This window comes from Cyclopterus lumpus, chromosome 19, assembly GCF_009769545.1.
Source record: "Cyclopterus lumpus isolate fCycLum1 chromosome 19, fCycLum1.pri, whole genome shotgun sequence".
Classification (NCBI taxonomy): domain Eukaryota; kingdom Metazoa; phylum Chordata; class Actinopteri; order Perciformes; family Cyclopteridae; genus Cyclopterus; species Cyclopterus lumpus.
This window is the reverse complement of record NC_046984.1, coordinates 15,965,300-15,983,890: the sequence shown is the minus strand read 5'-3', so window position 1 is coordinate 15,983,890 and position 18,591 is coordinate 15,965,300. Positions and strand designations below refer to the sequence as shown.

At 44.2% G+C, this 18,591-nt stretch overlaps 1 protein-coding gene across 1 annotated transcript; it reads right to left on the bottom strand.

Moving 5' to 3' along the window:
• Positions 1 to 243: 243 nt before the first annotated feature.
• scn4aa (sodium channel, voltage-gated, type IV, alpha, a) lies at positions 244 to 14,561 on the bottom strand. Its single transcript, XM_034558222.1, has 26 exons — positions 14,286 to 14,561; positions 13,946 to 14,064; positions 13,260 to 13,349; positions 13,038 to 13,166; positions 12,697 to 12,788; positions 11,930 to 12,211; positions 11,777 to 11,840; positions 11,538 to 11,679; positions 11,226 to 11,423; positions 10,478 to 10,648; positions 10,264 to 10,393; positions 9,272 to 9,510; positions 8,999 to 9,172; positions 8,541 to 8,897; positions 6,228 to 6,674; positions 5,742 to 5,783; positions 5,434 to 5,566; positions 5,193 to 5,347; positions 4,927 to 5,100; positions 4,692 to 4,814; positions 3,448 to 3,729; positions 3,318 to 3,371; positions 2,672 to 2,811; positions 2,117 to 2,219; positions 1,654 to 1,924; positions 244 to 1,580 (listed from the first exon to the last, which is right to left on the bottom strand). The coding sequence occupies exons 1-26, from the start codon at positions 14,538 to 14,540 to the stop codon at positions 244 to 246; spliced, it is 5,703 nt and encodes a 1,900-aa protein (XP_034414113.1). The 5' UTR covers positions 14,541 to 14,561.
• Positions 14,562 to 18,591: the final 4,030 nt, after the last annotated feature.

Below are 18,591 nucleotides of genomic sequence, written 5' to 3'. Positions count from 1 at the left end.
ACATGCTGAGAACAGCCAGATTAATTCTCATTTCACATGTGAAGTAGTTTATTCATAGTTTTTTAGTGGTTCTATTCCTATTATTATCAGAGAACCCCCCCCCCCCCCAAAAAGACACTTAAATATCACATAATAAAAAAAACATGACTTACATGTTCAGTTTAATTGTCAGATTTCATGAGCACTGTGTAAGCTCTTCATCTAATGTGGCCGAAAACAACATCATCTGTCTTTTGCTGTTTGTTATACGATCGTCTCCCTCAGGGTTGCACGTCGGGGGAAGAGTTGTGGGTCGGGGGCCGCATGTAACAACACCTCACTCGTGATCTCTACAGGCACGACCATGATATTTGCCTCGGGGGGTTCCGGGTCACATTGGACCCCCGGGTCACATTGGACCCCCGTGTCACGTGACGGTGTCTCGGGATTCGGCGTCTCGGGATTCGGCGTCCGTCGGCTCACTAGAGTTTCTACATCCGCCTGCTCCATCTCCTCGGCGAGGTCCGCGTTGCTCCCGTAGAGCACCCCCATCCTCCGCGCGAGCATGCCCTCCTTCTCCGGCGGACCCTCGCCTTCCTCCGTCCCGCCCGCCGCCGTTTTACGCCGGTGCACGAAGGCGGCGTGGCGCACGCAGCGCTTCAGCAGGTGCTTGCGGTAAGCCCTCTGAACGACGGCGGCGGCCGCCTGCTCTTCTTTGTGGCGCACCGTCGTGGTGATCGGCGCAAAGGAGTTCGAGGTGGGGTTGCTCAGGATGAACTTGGCCTGAATGCTCTCGCGCATCGCCGCCATCTCCACCGTGTCTCCCAAGACCATCTCCGTGACGGCCATCAAGACGTCCAGGCAGTGGATCCTGTCCCCGATGACCAGCGGCAGATCCATTTTAATCAAACTCAGCCGGTTGGGCTTCGCTACCCTCAACGGCTGCTGCAAGGTGTCGCAGAAGTCCGAGAGCCGGACGTACTCGATGAACTGAGTCCCGTCGACGTCGAACTTCTCCCACGTCTCGTTGAACATCACAAAGTCCTCCTCGCAGAGCGCGTCGCCGCTCTCCTCCTGCGCCACGTTGAAGTTCTCCAAGATGATGGCGATGTACATGTTGACCACCACCAAGAAGGAGACGATGATGTAGCTGCAGAAGAATGCCATGCTCATGAGCGGGTTGCCGCAGTTGCCCCTCACGTCCGTGCCCGGGTTCTCGACGTCCGGATCGCAGTCCGGGAACTCCTTGTTCAGCATCGGGAGCAGGAGCCCGTCCCAGCCCGCCGACGTCGTGATCTCGAACAAGCAGACGATGCTGCCGCCGAACGTCTCGAAGTTGAACATGTCGTCGATTCCGGCCTCCTTCTTGACGTAGGCGAAGTTCGACATGCCGAATATGGAGAAGATGAACATAATGAGGAAGAGCAGGAGGCCAATGTTGAAGAGAGCAGGAAGCGACATCATCAGCGCGAAGAGAAGCGTCCGAATGCCCTTCGCTCCTTTAATGAGACGCAGGATCCGGCCTATTCTGGCCAGTCGGATCACTCTGAACAGAGTCGGTGACACAAAGTACTTCTCGATTATGTCCGAGAGCATCGTACCTGAAATTGAAAAGGAGACAATATACAAACACCTTTTATCCGTTTGAACTCTAGGTAATGTAAATGTACCCACCAGCTATGGACAAGATGACCACGACAAAGTCAAAGACGTTCCACCCGTTGGTGAAGAAGTATTGCCGCAGGGCGAAGAGCTTCAGCATGCACTCGCCGGTGAAGACGGCGATGAAAGCGACGTTCACTTTGAAGAGGAAATCGTCCTTCTCCGCGCTCTGGTTGTCCGTCTCCACCATCATGGTCACCATGTTGAGGCAGATGAGCACCATGATGAAGATGTCGAAGAACTGCTGACTGATGAAGTCAAACACCCATCCCTGGATCAGGTTCTGGAGGGCCAGAAGGGGAAGAAGGGTCAGAAACCAAGAGGGTCATTTGGCAGACAAGGTCACCGCAGGGGTCGCCGGTGACATCGCCGTGCCACACATGCCGAAGCTGAGGCGTCATTACTTTGGCTCAACATCAAATGAATAGTCTTGCCCAAACAAAACAACGCATGTTAATATAAACGAATGACGAACTGTTGGACGTGGAATCGGCTTCTGTGGCTTCTTGGAGCCGAGTTTCTTCATGGCCTCGTAGTACTTTTTTTGTTCCTCCGTCATGAAGAGGTCTTTATCTCCGTGCAGACACAACATAAAACAAACAGATTGTTAATTAATGACCAAAAGATTGACGTTGTGTTTTCTTGCAGCTTTGTCCTGTGTCTGTCCGCAGATAATCTCGCATACTACTGCACCCAAACTACATAATATTTGGGGTGCTCTTTCATGGCGACATGCTCAAGTACCTCTCGTGGTTGCAGTGTCTCACACTTTCTCAATATATATTTGTATTGCCTGGTTTATACTGCCATTGACTGACTGCTTGGTAATCACTTTGTCGCACAGGAAGTAAAGTATTTGAACGAGAGACGGAGGTTTGAGTACCAAAATAAAAACAGAAAACAATGATTGAAAAGCTGTAAACAGGAAAACAATGGACCAGGGTGTAACAATTACAGCTATATACATAATAATGGGGAAAAACAACAATCGCATTTTGTGCAGAACGTTAAAGAAAAAGTGTAAAAACTCATCTTTTTCTTTTGTTGGTTGAAGTTGTCAATGATGACACCGATGAAGAGGTTGAGCGTGAAGAAAGAGCCGAAGATGATGAAGATGACGAAGTAAATGTACATGTAGAGGTTGATCTCGTAAGATGGCTGCTCCCCGACCTAAAAGAGGAACGAAACCTTTAGAGAAGAAGAATCTGTCCTTTGCCTGTTACTGAATTATTAGATAAGAAAGATGGAATAAGGATAAAAGGTTATACGGGGATATGATACTAGTCAAGAGGGTACTTGTTGATCCAAAGACGGGTATCACTTCACCATCACCATCTGTCACATATATATTATTACATATATATTGAATTATCTTAAAGTGCACGAGGGGTGTGAGAAAGGGAAGGGTGGAATCTTTGAACTCTAGACTTGGATTTCTTGATTTCATTTACATTATTTATATTCATATAACCAATAAAAAAAAAAAAAGAAGAGTATCCATCCTGACCTCGACAAACAGTTATGAAGAATAATAAATATTATTTTAATAATTTCATTGCTATTAACTTTAATTTATACAGCCACAAAATGTCCAACTTATTTTTGCAATTATTACTATTATTTATTATTATTATTTTTTACAATACAATCAAGACATAACTGTAATTAATAACTACCTCTCTGGAGTCGACGGCAGCGTACATGATCTCCATCCAGCCTTTAAAAGTTGACTGAAAATACAGAACATCGTTTCAAAACCCAGCTTTTATTTCCAAGCGTTTAAACGACAGAAACGACGCTCCTCACCACTTGAAGCAGCGACAGGTAACCTTGTCCCACGTTGTCGTAGTTGACCTTGACGTTGACCCAGCGGGCCTCCTGCGTGGCCTCTTTGATGGCCATGCAGTCGCTTATGTTGTTGACCTCCGTCATGGGGAAAAGCTCCTCCGTGGTGGTGTTGATGCAGCGGTAGAACTTCCCGGCAAACAGGTTGACTCCCATGATGCTGAAGATGAGCCAGAAGATCAGACACACCAGCAGCACGTTGAAGATGGAGGGGATCGCTCCGACCAGAGCATTCACCACCACCTGTTCGGAAGGAGAGGACTTTGTTAGAATTAAGGGGAATATGAAGAAATGTATGGAAATGTTTCCCCGCGGGTTTAACAAGCTTGCCACGGACATCAAGTCCGACCTGTACTCTTACCTCAGTCCGCTCTGGTACAGCAGCCACGATGTGAGCATGCAATCAACACACATTGTAAAGGAAAGCCAGTCCGGTTAGTGTGATAATGCATTAAAAACATCACAGCTTTTGCATCATCTAGATCAACGTTAGCTGCAGTGGTGGAAGAAGTGTTCTTTACTTAAAGTAAAAGTACCAGTATAACGATGCAAAAATACAAGTAAAGGACCTGCATTATAAATTATATTTAAGTAAAAGTATAAATGTAGAATGCAGTATTCGTTCTGCAGCTGACAGAGAATGTATTGTATTTTAAATATTAGATTAATTTGGTTAATCCAGCATCATTTAACTTTCTTAGCTGCCTGAGGTGGAGCTAGTTTGAACTACTTTCATCCAAAGGGTCACCAGATAAATCCGAGGGGTCATGTGATGATAGATGGGAGAGGAGAAGAGCAAAAACTTTCTGATACACTCAAATTTGGGATTTTTAGTGAATCGTTGGATCATTTGAACAGTGAAACGGAAACCATGTGTTGGAGGGGGAATGTCTCTCGAGTGGAACTGTTAAAAGGGACACACTGCAAAATAAAAATCAATCAATAATTGATCAGATCAATCTAGTCGCCTAGTTTTGGAGATATTGACCGTAGCGGTGTCTGCCTTCTCTCCAATATCATCGGCCTGTACGGCAATAAGCGCCAAAATGTGAACAACAAACATATTTGAAAAACTCAGCAGCAATATCTCTTCCTCAAAAGCCATAACCAAACTTAAGTAAAGTACTTGGTTACTTCCCACCGCTGGTTAGCCGTGCACGTTGCTCAAACGTGGGTTGCACAGGAGTGAGAAAAAAGAAACGTACCCTCATCCCTTCAAATCTCGACAGCGCCCGAAGAGGCCTGAGGGCCCTGAGAGTCCTGAGGGACTTGATGGGCCCCAGGTCGGAGTACCCCATCCAGTTGGCGGCTAAACTAATCAGGGAAATCTGTGGCAGAATCAAAACATTTCCTATTCACGCGTTACCACGGGGAAATGATGTGACACCAAACATGTCTGTCCTGCATGTTCTGTTGAAAAGTTAGGAAGCCAAAACTCACATCTACAATGAAAAAGTCCAACCAGCACCAGGCGTTGGTGAAGTAGGTCTTGAAGCCGTACGCCACCCATTTGAGGAGCATCTCGATGATGAAGACGTAGGTGAAAACTTTGTCCGCATACTCCAGAATGATCTTGATGGTGCGGCGTCTTTCTAAGTATATATCTTCAAACGCCTGCCAAAAGGAAAAGACGCGAGACACTCAGACGCACGTCCTACAGCATCTAAACGCCTTCAATTTTCTTTTTTTAAAACGTCGGTACTCACCAGAGCGCCGCTGCTGAGAAGGATCATAAAGACGATGAAGGTTTCAAACCAGTCGTGCTCCACGATCGTGAAGCAAGCCCGACGGAGGTTCCACCATTTCTTGCCTTTGCCTTGGGTGATGTCCACCGTCAGACATGGCCAGCGCCTCACACACTCTGCAGGGAGGAGAGTAAAAGAAAAGAAAAAAGAGTTCACCGTCTGCGAGAGGGTCCTTTTTAATATCCCGCGGGTTGGCTCGTACCGTCGGTGAAGCAGGCCTCCGGCTCCACGGGCTCCGGCTCTTCCTCCTCCACCTCTTCTGGTTCAGGCTCAGGTGGCTGATAGTCCACCGTGCTACACACTGAAGAATCCCCATCATTCAAAGCACCCATCAGCTAGTCAAGAATTACAATTGAAGCTCAGTTACAAAGCCGCCATGCAAAATATACATTTTTAATCCCCCCCCCCCCCACGCCCCCTTCCCACAATTATAATGAGCAGAACCACCAGAACCACGTGTACAGTAATGACCTGATTTTTTGGGGGGGTTTGTCGGTCTGCAGAGTTGACTTGAACATTTCCCAGCATGCGAATTTCATCTTCTAAGTTTTCCTGAAATGGCACAGGAATAAAGAATGAAATAAAGAGAAAGCATTCATAAGCAGTAAGACCTCCATTCTTTCACCAAAATATGTTTGCATGTGAATAGATAATATACAGTTAATACAACTGTAAAAGGCTCTGTACAACACCTATTATTTAAGTCCTATTATTTATCATTATTCTGTGGACGGTGTGTACATCTACAGATGCTTTTTTTTTCCTGACCGGTTAGATCGGGACAATTATCACCGTCACTATTTTTATTTAATTCGTTAAAGTATGGGCCAATTAGAATGATAAAGGTTTAAGTTGTCCGGTCCTGTTTTTTAAGCCTGAATGACGGACAAATTCAAGCATGTGACGTCCAATCGCCATCGATTTGTAGGTCAAAGTTCACCTTTAAATCAATTCTAATGTTTTTTTTTAATCACATAACTTCCAACATGACCATACCTCGTTATTTTTCTCATCTGATATCTCTGAGTCATCATCATCCTCCTCGTCATCCTCGCCCAGGTTTTCAAAGTCTGACTCGACCTGAGCGATCGGCACATTGAGGCCGAACTCTCCGTCCACAATGAATCCAGAAGGCCGGCCTTGGACTAAACGATCGCCTATCCCGTCCGCCGATTTGAGACTCTGACCGGCGTCCATGTGGTTCATTTCAATTTCCTCCACTTTGGGGTTCTCGGCGTCCCCCGGGCCCCCGCCGGGCTCCTCGGGCTCCTTCCGCAGAATCCGCAGGACGGTGCGAGCGGCGAACGCCTTCAACCAGTCGATGCCTCGCGTCAACCTGCAGACGGAGATCTGGAGGTTGTTCATCTCCCCGTCTTCGTCGCCCGCGGAGAGGTTGTCTCCGCTGAACGAGCTCAGCAGCAAAGCCAGGAAGAGGTTCAACACCTGAGGGTGAAGTTTACACTGAAAATGTGAAATCACCACAATTTCATTTGAAAAAAACATTTACTGCAAGAAGTCTGCATGTCAAAATAGCAAAAATTATTAATGCACTGGATTTAAACGGTTAAATTTCACGCATGTGAAATTAAGATTCTTTTAATAATCGCCGACATTGCTGAAAAACAAAAGTCTCAAATACGCATCGCATATCAAATTGTTCCTGTGGCGGCACATCGATGAATATTATGCCGTCGGGCCTCCTGTTGCAGACGCAGCGGCTATATTTAGAGTCTAAAACCCGTTGGTCGTTTTCTCGGTTCCTGTTCAGGTTTAGCGGGAGATCACGGTTACACGGCCGGCCGGTCTGCCTCATTCCAGAGTGGGAGCTGTGGATCAGTGAAGAGGAGGAGCTGCAGGGCGGTGGAGGAGTGAAAACTAATATAAAGAGAGAAATGCACGATACATTCAGTTCTCTTTATGCAACCTGATGATGTGAGAGATATTTATCTTAAAGATAAGTTTGATATTTTGGGAAATAATAACCGCTTTATTGTCGAGAATTGGAGTAGACAGATAGCTTAGCATAGCTTAGCATAAAGTCTAGAAGCAGGGGGAAACAACTAGCCTGGCTAAAGGTACAACATTTTTTTAAATATCAATACCAATATCTTGTTTGTTAAATCTGAACAAAATATTCAATATTAAAAAAATAATATCAAATATTTAGTGGTTTTCTTTTTTTCTTAGGCCCAAAACTCGACACTAATGAGCACAATATGATCATCAAAGTGAAATCCACTCTGTGTGCTGTGGCATTGACGGCCCAAAATGATTACCTCTTCATCAATTGCACTTTATCCGGCTATCAAATGACTTTTCCTTAACACCCGGTCCCCCCCACTGCCACCTGAGCTCTGCTCGCTCAGCTGTCTGTGTTTGTTCCCCTGGTGGCAGCCGGCTTCCTTGAGCCGGATCTTAGCACATACTCAAGGTCAAAACCACTGTTTAGTGGCTCGAGTCATTCGATTCAAATAGAACCCCCTCCCCCTCTCATCTAATATACTATTTGCCTTTATGTCAGTGCAAAATAGTGTGCATCACAAGAAAGCCGTGGTCGTGGCCGTCGCAATACTTTTGTCAGCTTGGCGAGGAGCCATTTCCTATCCATTTCTATGAATAACCTTAACAGGAAATGTTTCTTGGCTCCGGTCATTAAATACCGTGCTGAAATGATGCCTGAGGCAGCGATCGTCCGCGTTAGCCCTCCTTCGTCCGTGTTCTGTGAGGCCAAGATAAGATGTCAGGGTACAAGTGTGTCAGCATGCTCCAGTCGGGATTCTTCACAAAGCAATTCTTGAACAATCAGCTCTTCTAGACCTCCACCAAGACAATCAGCTCCAAATGTATTTCATTTAACGGGTTCACACCCCCATTATCCCGCTGACGAACCAAAAACATAACCTCAAGCCACATTTAAACATGCAGATGTACCGTATGTTGTATTCTCTCGTGTATTTATGTGTCACTCAATGCCCCTCGGTGGATACGATCTTCTCCCCCAGCTGTGTCCGTCCGTCCTTGGCAACCCTCACTCAGCCGAGAGGTTAACAATAGACTGCTGAGACATGCAGGCCACAAAATCTCCTGGCTTTATGATAAGATAACTGTTAGATTCAGAACGAATTTTCTAAATACTTTGCCAGCTTTACAGCTTCACAGTCGTAACAGTCACATGTGAGCGGCAGCTCGGGGAAAAAGACTGTCTACTTAAGATTCACCGAGTGCTGATGTAAGCAACGACTATAAACACAGCCGCCAGAGAAGAAACAACGTTTATTTTTACCCCGGTCGTAAATTTGCTGCACTCACCACCAGATTTCCAATGACCATCACCATCATGAAGACGACCAAGCACATCCCGGCTCCGGCCACCTCCATGCAGTCCCACATGGTCTCGATCCACTCCCCGCACAGGATGCGGAAGACGATGAGGAACGAGTGGAAGAAGTCGTACATGTGCCAGCGCGGCAGCTCGCAATCCAACGAGATCTTGCACACGCAGTCCTTGTAGTTCTTGCCAAAGAGCTGCATGCCGACCACTGCGAAGATGAAGACGATGATGGCCAGCACCAAAGTCAGGTTTCCCAAAGCGCCCACCGAGTTGCCGATGATCTTGATCAGCATGTTGAGCGTGGGCCAGGACTTTGCCAGTTTGAAGACGCGGAGCTATCTCCAACACAAGTAAAAGACAGTGGATAACGATGAAAGGAAGTTATTTCATCGTGGTAAATTGATATATACGAATTCGTCCACTGGTCGTTTCTCACCAGACGGAAGGACCTGAGGACAGACAGCCCCTGGACGTTCGCCAGCCCCAACTCCACCAGACTGAGAGAGACGATGATGCTGTCGAAGATGTTCCAGCCGACTTGAAAGTAGTAGTAGGGGTCCATGGCGATCAGCTTGAAGAACATCTCCGCCGTGAAGATCCCAGTGAAAACCTGCAGAGGGGGCAGAAATGTTCCCGTTCAAATCAAGTCTGGAGGCGTACGCACATTTCCACGATAGAATTAAAATTTCAACGCAGGCCTCGTATTCACCAGATTCCCCACGGAGAGCAAGTGTTCAAACTCGGGGGTCATGGGGTAATGCTCCATGGCCATGAAGAGGGTGTTGAGCACGATGCAGATGGTGATGCCCAAGTCGACAAAGGGGTCCATCACCACGAAGAGCACCCACTTTTTGAAAAACACCCATCGCGGGTGGCAGTCCCACTTCAGGAACCTGTCGGCAAACTTGTACCAGGCGGGTGGGCACGGCCTCTGAGCATCCTCCAACTCTAGACAAAGAAAAACAATTAGGTCGTCTACCGTCCCTTTTAAAGCTTTGAAAAAAGGTACAGTGTGATTTGGTTTTCCTGTGTTTTCGTTTACGTGTTTTCTGACCAGCATTTTCTGGCTTGTCCGTTCAGGGCTACCGTAGAAACATGGCCGACTCTTTGAAGAGGACCCGTAGATACAAAAGGCTTATTCTAAGCTAACGAAACCCAAACGGTTGAATTGATTTTCAGGTGATTATACACTTATTAATGTTATATTTTTATAGATCCCCATATATGCTACACGCTGTTCCTTTAATAAATCATCTCTAAATGATCTGCACAATGCAGATCATATATGCAACAGAGAGCACCGATGTCTGGGCCAAGTTACACACGAGCTAAAATAGCCAAAGATTAACACCGCGAGGGCGCGACACTGAATGTTGACGGGGATTTCTCCAGCGCACAATGTGATTAGGGGCAAGCTCAAGACAATGCTACTGTATTGGCTTCGGATAAAAAAATTTTTTAAAAACAGTGTACGATGTGAACAACCGCATGATAATCTGAGCAATTAGAGCTCACATTGAAGCATCTCGTCTTCATTCCCCTGGAGGAACTCGACACTTGCAGGAGCTTGCCGCTCTAACTTCTTATTTTTAGTTTGGACCAAAGCGAGAAAATAAAACCCTTACGTCTTACGGATTCTGTACGACAATCTGTCGGTGCGTTATCAGAGGTAGGTTTCTATACCTTTTGTTGGCACTGTACCTTCCATAGCAGCTACCGTGAGCACCGTCAGGGCACTGGCAGTCCTTCGTTTCAGGCCCGGCTCGTGCAGATGCAGCATGCTGTGCACGGAGCAGATCGACTTCTCTCCGAGTTCGTATTCTGAAGCAGACTGTAAAATGTGTTAATGCGTTTGTTTTCTTTTGTAAAACAACAATGAATTGTGACCATGAGGGGGTGTGAGGGTGCGATTCACCTGGATCATAGTGGGCGCTCTGATTAACAGACGGGGAATGATTCTCCCGTTACAATCCTTCATGATTTCGTCATGTTCGAGGCTCCGGTCATCGTCTGTAAAGTCTGATGTGGTGCGATGACTCAGCGACTTCTTACTGGTTAGAGTGGCTTGGCTCCCGAGACCAATTTCCTGAGAGATAAAACACCCCCCCCCCCCCCCCAAAAAAAAACGTAAACTATACTTTAAGTATAAAACGAAAATCACACGAGCAAAAAAATGAAAATGTACGACGTAAAATAGTGAATTTAGAGATAAAATATAATCAATGAAATATGTGGTAGATAGGCGTAGAAGAGTAAGGTGCAAAATGAGTAAACTCAATAAAACAGAAACGTTCAGTAGTACAAGTATATATGAGAAGTAATACATGAACAGAGATGTAAACAGTAAGTAAAAGTATACAAAAAGGAATAAATACAGGGCTTTTAACGTCTGTTTGAGTTCTACTACCAACAATTTGATAGGTATTATCAGTATTAAAGGGGACATATAAGGCTCATTTTCCTATTCATATTCTGGGTAAGAAAACAAACATTATTTTTCCTCATACTGTCAGCCTGAATATACCTGAATTCACCATCCGTTTTAGCGCCTGTCCCTTTAAGACCTCCGCCCAGAAAAAGCCCAGTCTGCTCTGATTGGTACATCCTAATGTTGTTAAAGTAAACGTACGATGAGCCGTCTGCTTATTGCTTGTAACGGTTACCTCTTCCTGGTTCCTGAGTTGCTCTAGCAGCCGCTGGAACTCTTCCTCTTTCTCTTTGGCCTCTCGCTGAGTTGCCTGATTCTGTTCGTCATAAGCCATGGCTACCACGGCCAGGATGAGGTTGATGAGGTAGAAGGAGCCCAGAAAGATGACCAACACGAAGAAGATCATGTACGTCTTACCGGCCGCCCGCAGGATCTGTGATGGGAGCAAAAAAGAAGCTACGAGAACTAAGGACACATTTATTTTCACGGCTGAAGTTCAAAGTTAGACGTCATGAATCTGTTTGCAACAAACGAAAGAAGTGCCAACCAGCTGGAAGAGGTTCTCCCAGTAGTCCTGGGTCATGAGTCTGAAGAGGGCCAGGAAGGCCCAGCCAAAAGAGTCAAAACTGGTGTAGCCATAGTTGGGGTTCCTCCCAGCCTTCATGCATGTGTATCCTTCTGGGCACCTCCTATCAACAAAGATAAAAAAGGGGTCTGCAATGTACCTCCGAGCCTCCAAACCACACGTGGACCAGATGAAATGATGTTAGTGTGCAGAATGCATACCCAGCATCAGAGCTGTTTCCACAAAGTAGAGCATCGAGGCTGCCTTCCAAATGATAGTGATTATCTATCGGCAAACGAGAAGATAAAAACCACTGAGGATATTATCAGCTTTAAAAAAAAAAGAAAAGAGACGCGTTATGTTTTAAAACACACCTGCGTTTTCAATGTACCCATTGAAATCGAAGGTGCCGTTGGAATATGCCGTGTCGTTGAAGCCCGCGGTGCCGTTGAAGGACGCCGTGGCGTTGAACGTGGCGGTGGCGTTAAAAAATTCGTTCGTCTCGAGGGGCCATCGCACGCATTTCTGCCGCAGATTTCCCATGAAGAGCTGAAGGCCGATGAGGGCGAAGACGGCGAGGGCGAAGACGGTCAGAATCATGACGTCCACCATTTTCTTCACCGACTGGATCAAAGCGGCCACGATGGTTTTCAAACCTGACAACACACGATTGATACGTCCGAAACAACGATAACAGCTATTAATGTTCTCCCAAAACAAAACATATTGGCAGAGGATTTAAATGAAAACATGAAGTTTACGTATATATATATATACACATATATAATTATATATATATATATAATATTATATATATATAATTATATATATAAATATATATTTATAAATATATATATATGTATATATAAATATACATATATATATATATATATATATTTATATATACACATAATTATATATGTATATATACACAATTATATATTTATATATAATTATATATATATATATTAATATATAATTATATATATACACACATATATAATTATATATAATTATATATACACAATTATATATAATTATATATATTTATAATTATATATATATGTGTAATTACACACTTATAATCAGTAAAACACTGAGTCACACACATACAATAAAATAAATATATAAAAACAATTACCAGGAATCACAGTAATTGTTTTAAGGGCTCGAAGTACACGAAACGTCCTGAGGGCTGACACGTTGCCAAGGTCAACAAACTCAGTGACGTATCTGTGGAAAGACACAAAACAATGAATTGAAGCCAAATAAGGCTCAACATATTATTATTATTATTATTATTATTATTATATTGTAACATATTATTACCCCCTAAATCGGCTCAAAATGCACAAAAACAACTACACGATATCAAGTTTTATATTCAATAGCAATTTACACACTTACTATATTTGTTTTAATGCCAAGATTTGGAGTTTATATCACAGACTTTATGATAACAAGCGTTAAAAGTGCACGTACGCCATGCTGATCACCATGAAATCCAGCCAATTCCACGGATCTCGAAGGAATGTAAAAGATCCAAAACAGAAACCTCTCGACAACACTTTGATGGTCGCCTCAACGGTGTAGATACCAGTGAAGACATACCTGCACGTGGGCAGAAACACAAGTTAGTGTAAGGAAGTGTTAAATGTGACACAGGAATTACCCCCCAAAAAATAACAATATTGAAGTACTCACTCCACGGTTTTACTCCATGCTGGCGGGTTGCTCATCGTCATGAATACACAATTCGCTAGAATCGTAATCATGATGAACAGGCTAAATAATTTAATTCAGGATTAAGGAAACACACATGGGCATTTTGTTTATGTGTATGTATATATATACACACACACACACACACACACACACATGTATATATATATATATGTAGATATACACACACACACGTATATATATATATATATATATATATATATACACACAAAAAAAACTCTATATATACAGCATATATATCATATATATATACACGCTATATGTATATATATAAAATAGTATATATATATATAAAAAAATACATATATATACATATATTCGTATATATAAATAAAAAAAAAATATATATATATATATATATGTATATTTATATATATATATATATATATATATATATATATCTATATAAATGTATATATAAATAAAAATATATATAAATATATATATATATGTATATTTATATATAAATATATATTTATACATAAATATATATATATATATGTATATATATATATATATATATATATATATATATATATATATATATATATATTCTCAACATTTCCCAACTTTATTCGTGGCTTAACACCACTTTATGTCCAGTTCAAACCTGAACACATTAAATAATTAAAAAGCTCAAAGGATATGAATGTATGAGAATTTTGATGGCTCCTCGTCGAACCAAACTAAAGGGGCTCAGAATGTAGCAGGCCGGCTCAGCGTTGAACCTGAAGATTGTGTTTCCTTTAGTGACCACAATGAATGTCTGGAAAAAAACAACAACAAATACAGAAATATTATAAATGCAAGATGGTACAGATTCTGTAACGTACTCCGCGTGAAATAGTATACATGTATGCAGCTTTAATCCATGTCAAGCAATATATCCTGTATTTTAAGGTGACGCAGGGACAAGCTCATTAAGTGTGTGTGTGTGTGTGTGTGTGTGTTTTCATTGCCATGTGAGACCCATGTGCTCAAACTGACGTGCTGTGCTTTGTAGAAGGGGTCCAGGTCCTCCAGGGGCGTGTTGAGCAGCGCCGCTGGAGGGTCTCCGTAGATCATGGGCAGACTCTTGCCCGCCTCCAGGTCAGCGTGCGGGGCCTCCGGCTCTTCCCCCACGTGGCCCTCTACGCCTGCTGCCTTTTGGCTTTCCGCCTTGAGCCTCTCGATCTCCGCCAGCGATTCCTGGGTGAAGCGGCGGAACGCATCGGTGCCTCGGGGAGGGAACAGGGGCGCCATCTTCGCATCGCGAAGGGGTACCGCCGCACCGGGGTTTCCCTAGGAGGAGCTGTGAGGGGAGGACGAGGAGCGAATGGAGAGAATACGTATATTTATATAAATGTTTACAACAGTTCGGAGGGTATCCTACGATATCTTTGGGGCCTTTTTCCAAGAAAGTCCAGCAACGCGTGCCAATTTATGCTTGTTACACTGCAACTTTAAACATTTGGATTTTTTTTTTACTTTAAAAAAAACATGTCATAACGTAAGAATCTTTCAATTTTGGTCCCATCAACAATTACCATTATTATAATATTTTGATCAATTAAAAAAGGACCAGAGATCCCCTTAAATGCTGCACACTGGTCCTTTAAAAATAATAACAAATTCCTAATGAATGGTAACATGTCATTCACCCATTTACACTCATTCATACACTGATGGGAGGGACTACCATGCAAGGTGGCACCTGCCTATCAGGACTAACTAACCATTAATACCCATTAATACATGTGGTATTGGTCAGATCTTCTGATTGAAGGACGACCCGCCACGGTCGCCCCCAAATGCATGTCACCAAAACTAAAAAATGACTTATTTTGCCTGTTTCAACAGTCAAAAACCCAAATATTACACTTACAGTGATGTAAAGAAGAGAAATGTTGTTGTCTTTAAGGTATTATATGATTTTTATAAAGACATATGACAGGAAATGAGAGAAGAAGAGAAAGGATTTTAAATGACCGTTTTGAAAACCCTCCAATCAATATTCTGACGATCTGCTAATCAAGTCTCTGACCTTTGACCTCTCACCACAACACGAGCACTTTGAAGTGCCACAAAATGACGAGACGCGCTCGGGGACGAGAGCTCGGCCTTTTCCCACCGCTCTAAAGACACCACGGCATTACTCGGGTACATCAGATTACTTATTAGCCTAGCAGACGCTCCCGTATCGGGTCCAAGTGGCGTTCCCATTACATCCTTTGATGTGTTTAGCAACCAGGAGGCAGCTGAGGTTATGCTGCTGATCGCATGGCAAAATAAAGGAGTCGATTATCCTTTTACGTTTGCTGTTTTTCTTTAAAATGGATGTAGCCAAAAGATTGAGTAATAGTGGATTCCTAGTATGTCATTTTGCAACCACTTTTTATTAAAAGGGGAAATATATTTTTGCCAGAGAGCAACAATGTCAACATGCAGTTTGCAAGTTGAGTCATTTGCAAATTAGCTTTTATATGCATTTTTAAAAAAAATGTGGAGGACAAAAAACCCCACGTAACTATAAGTGGGCCTTGAGCGAGTAAAAGATTTAAACGTGTTTGAATACACAGTTGTGCTGCAAAAAATCAATCTACAAGGCATCCGCTGTGGCCTTGAGACGTGACCGTGCACTTGCAATAAAAATCCATTAAATATGAAATATGTCTCCGTGTTCTGAAAGTGAAGTACAGAAACTACACGCAAAGACATAGAGACATTAAATCACCAGGAAGGCCGTAAAAAGAGAAGCGTTAGCAGACGCGGGCATTAGAAGAAGCCATCAACACGGCAACGAGAGCTCGCACACGTTAATCCAGCCTCCTCAAACCACCTCGCTCACACAGAAAACGATGCATTCACACACACACACACACACACACACACATGGGCTCCTGCAGATACGGTGGCCGCCCAGCTGCTCCGGGCAATCAGGAGGCCGCGTCGTGTTACAGAGGCCCGATGACTCTGCTCATTCCTCCCTGGCTGAGCCTCTCGCTCTGCGGCCTCACATCCCTCTTGATAAACAGGACGGCGAGCCAACTCGTCTTACCGGAGCGGACTCCTCTTCTATCCGCCACCTTCCCTTTTACACAGGACGGTGTGTGGGGGGGGGGGGGGGGGGGGGGGGGCCCAAACACACTAAGCTTCCGCCGCCGCACCCCGTATCGGTCACATGACACCTTTAAATCCCTCTTTAATGCAACGACTTCAGTCATTCCATCTTGACCCCCCACGACTCATCAAGCCACCTTTCATCCCACTCCTTCAACAGCAGGGGGGTCAGTATAGTTTCTTCATCCTACCAACAAACAGACAAAAAACCTTTAGATTCATTACCAATATCAATATCAACCTCTGCAGCTCCTTACTAAGCCCTCTCCCCCCCCCCATCCTGTTTCAGAAACCCCCCACTCTGGGAGCCGCGGGCCCTCGACCGTGAGCCAACCTTAAAATACACATCCTGAGAATGGAGGGGGGGGGGGGGGGACATTTCCTGGTTGCATTACGTCACACCGTTACTGCTGAAGCCATCAGAAAAGAAACTCAATTGAATACCTGCCAATCTCTAAAAAAAAAAAAAAAAAGCCCCCCCTCCCCCCCCCCTCCCTCCAGGAGGTTGTTGCCTCGTCAGTTAGGTAAATAATATGTTTGGGCGCCGTGTTGAGGTTGCTGCATTTATTAAGTGCGATATTCAGTATCAGCCAAACTATATTCTGTATATCGGGTTTAAAATGTGCAGAAAATAGTTACAAGTCAAAGTCCTGCGTCAAAAGTAAGATGAGTAGAGGTATTATAAGTCAAATATACTGGAAGTATCAAAAAGGTAAGGAACTGATAGCATAATTAAATTGTTAATACCGATGTGTCAATGTATAAGCATATATTTAGCATTATATATAGTTATATATAGTAGTTTTGTCCCGTGGTTTTCAACCTAAGGGGTCGAGACCCTGAAGAAGGGTCACCCGATAAATCTGAGGGGTCGTGAGGTGAATAACTGCGAGAAATTAAGAAAAGGCAAAGTTCTGAAACACAGATTTCTATTTTATTTTATTTTTGTTGTGAAATAGAGGATCATATTAGCTCTTTGAGCATCACGTATCGCCCGGGTCCAGACCTTTGAGTCCGCCCACTCCACCGAGTTTGAGTTATAATCGACTAATGAGCGCCGCAGGGTGGCTAACGATTGGACAATCGGCGCCGGAGGCGGGACAAACGCCGTCGTCAAGCTGTTGAAAACGCGTCAGGGTCCACTCACACAACCAGGCACAGTTTCTTTGGGAACCACTGATTTAATCTTAACGATATGTCGTAGTTTAGAAGGGTATATGTTTTTTTTATGTAAACAAAAACATATATATATATATATATATTTGCTAGAAGAAGTATATAGGAACATAAAATGCCAGTACAAGTGTGTGAACTTGTTTACTGACGCTCGCGTTTAAGAGCCGAGCTGAAGACAATTAACTCACTTCATGACCGCGCTCGTTGAGCCGCCCCGGGGACAGGTGGCAAACTGAGGAAGAGGGATTGGATGCCTGGATTTCAGAAGCTTTTCCCCGACAGTAATATACATATCAGCTATGCATGTGAAGGCCATGTGACCTGTGACATTCCTGTCAAAGGGGATATAGACGATGTAATGTAGACACCTCTTCGTCACACTAGCCGGCCCGCGGAATGCGCATGCCAATATTCACCTTCCGGAAACTAGCCGAACTAGCTTTTGGCTCCCGTTGCACGAGGGAAGCTTGAGTTCACACAGCCGAGGAGAGGCCGAGGAGAGGCCGAGGAGAGGCCGAGGAGAGGCCGAGGACAGGGCGAGGAGAGGGCGAGGAGAGGGCGAGGAGAGGGCGAGGAGAGGCCGAGGAGAGGCCGAGTTCACCGGGTTTAGATAGAAAACATGCATGAATCACAACAACGCTGAGATTCTAATAAGGAACCTGGCGTTTTAATCAATTTCAATGACTTGTGTCAACGTGACAAACGTGTCACTACACGGCGACGACCACTCCGGGAATGCGTGGCAGTTGTAAACAACGGATCCAGAGAGCAAACAAGGGCTTTTTATCCACCCGTCCCTTTTGACATTTGCCGTGCTCCCGTTTCCCACGGGGTCGGATCGCAGCGCCGTGCTCCGCTCTCTCCCAGCTCGCTTCAACACCCACCAGTTAACCTCGTATTCCAGACTCCATAGGGAGCCACAATATTTTTTTTAAAACAACGAGTCGATTTGTGTGTTGCCACGAGCTTCGAGCGGCTAAAAAAATGCTCAGCATCCACTCGGGGTCGAGCCCTCTGC

Excerpts from the sequence above, each read along its gene's own strand:
- scn4aa (XM_034558222.1), bottom strand. The coding sequence starts at position 14,540 with ATGGCGCCCCTGTTCCCTCCCCGAGGCACCGATGCGTTCCGCCGCTTC. Across the intron at positions 5,348-5,433 it reads GGAGGCCTGCTTCACCGACG|AGTGTGTGAGGCGCTGGCCA; the intron begins GTACGAGCCAAC and ends TCCTCCCTGCAG. Across the intron at positions 5,101-5,192 it reads TTCTCAGCAGCGGCGCTCTG|GCGTTTGAAGATATATACTT; the intron begins GTGAGTACCGAC and ends TCCTTTTGGCAG.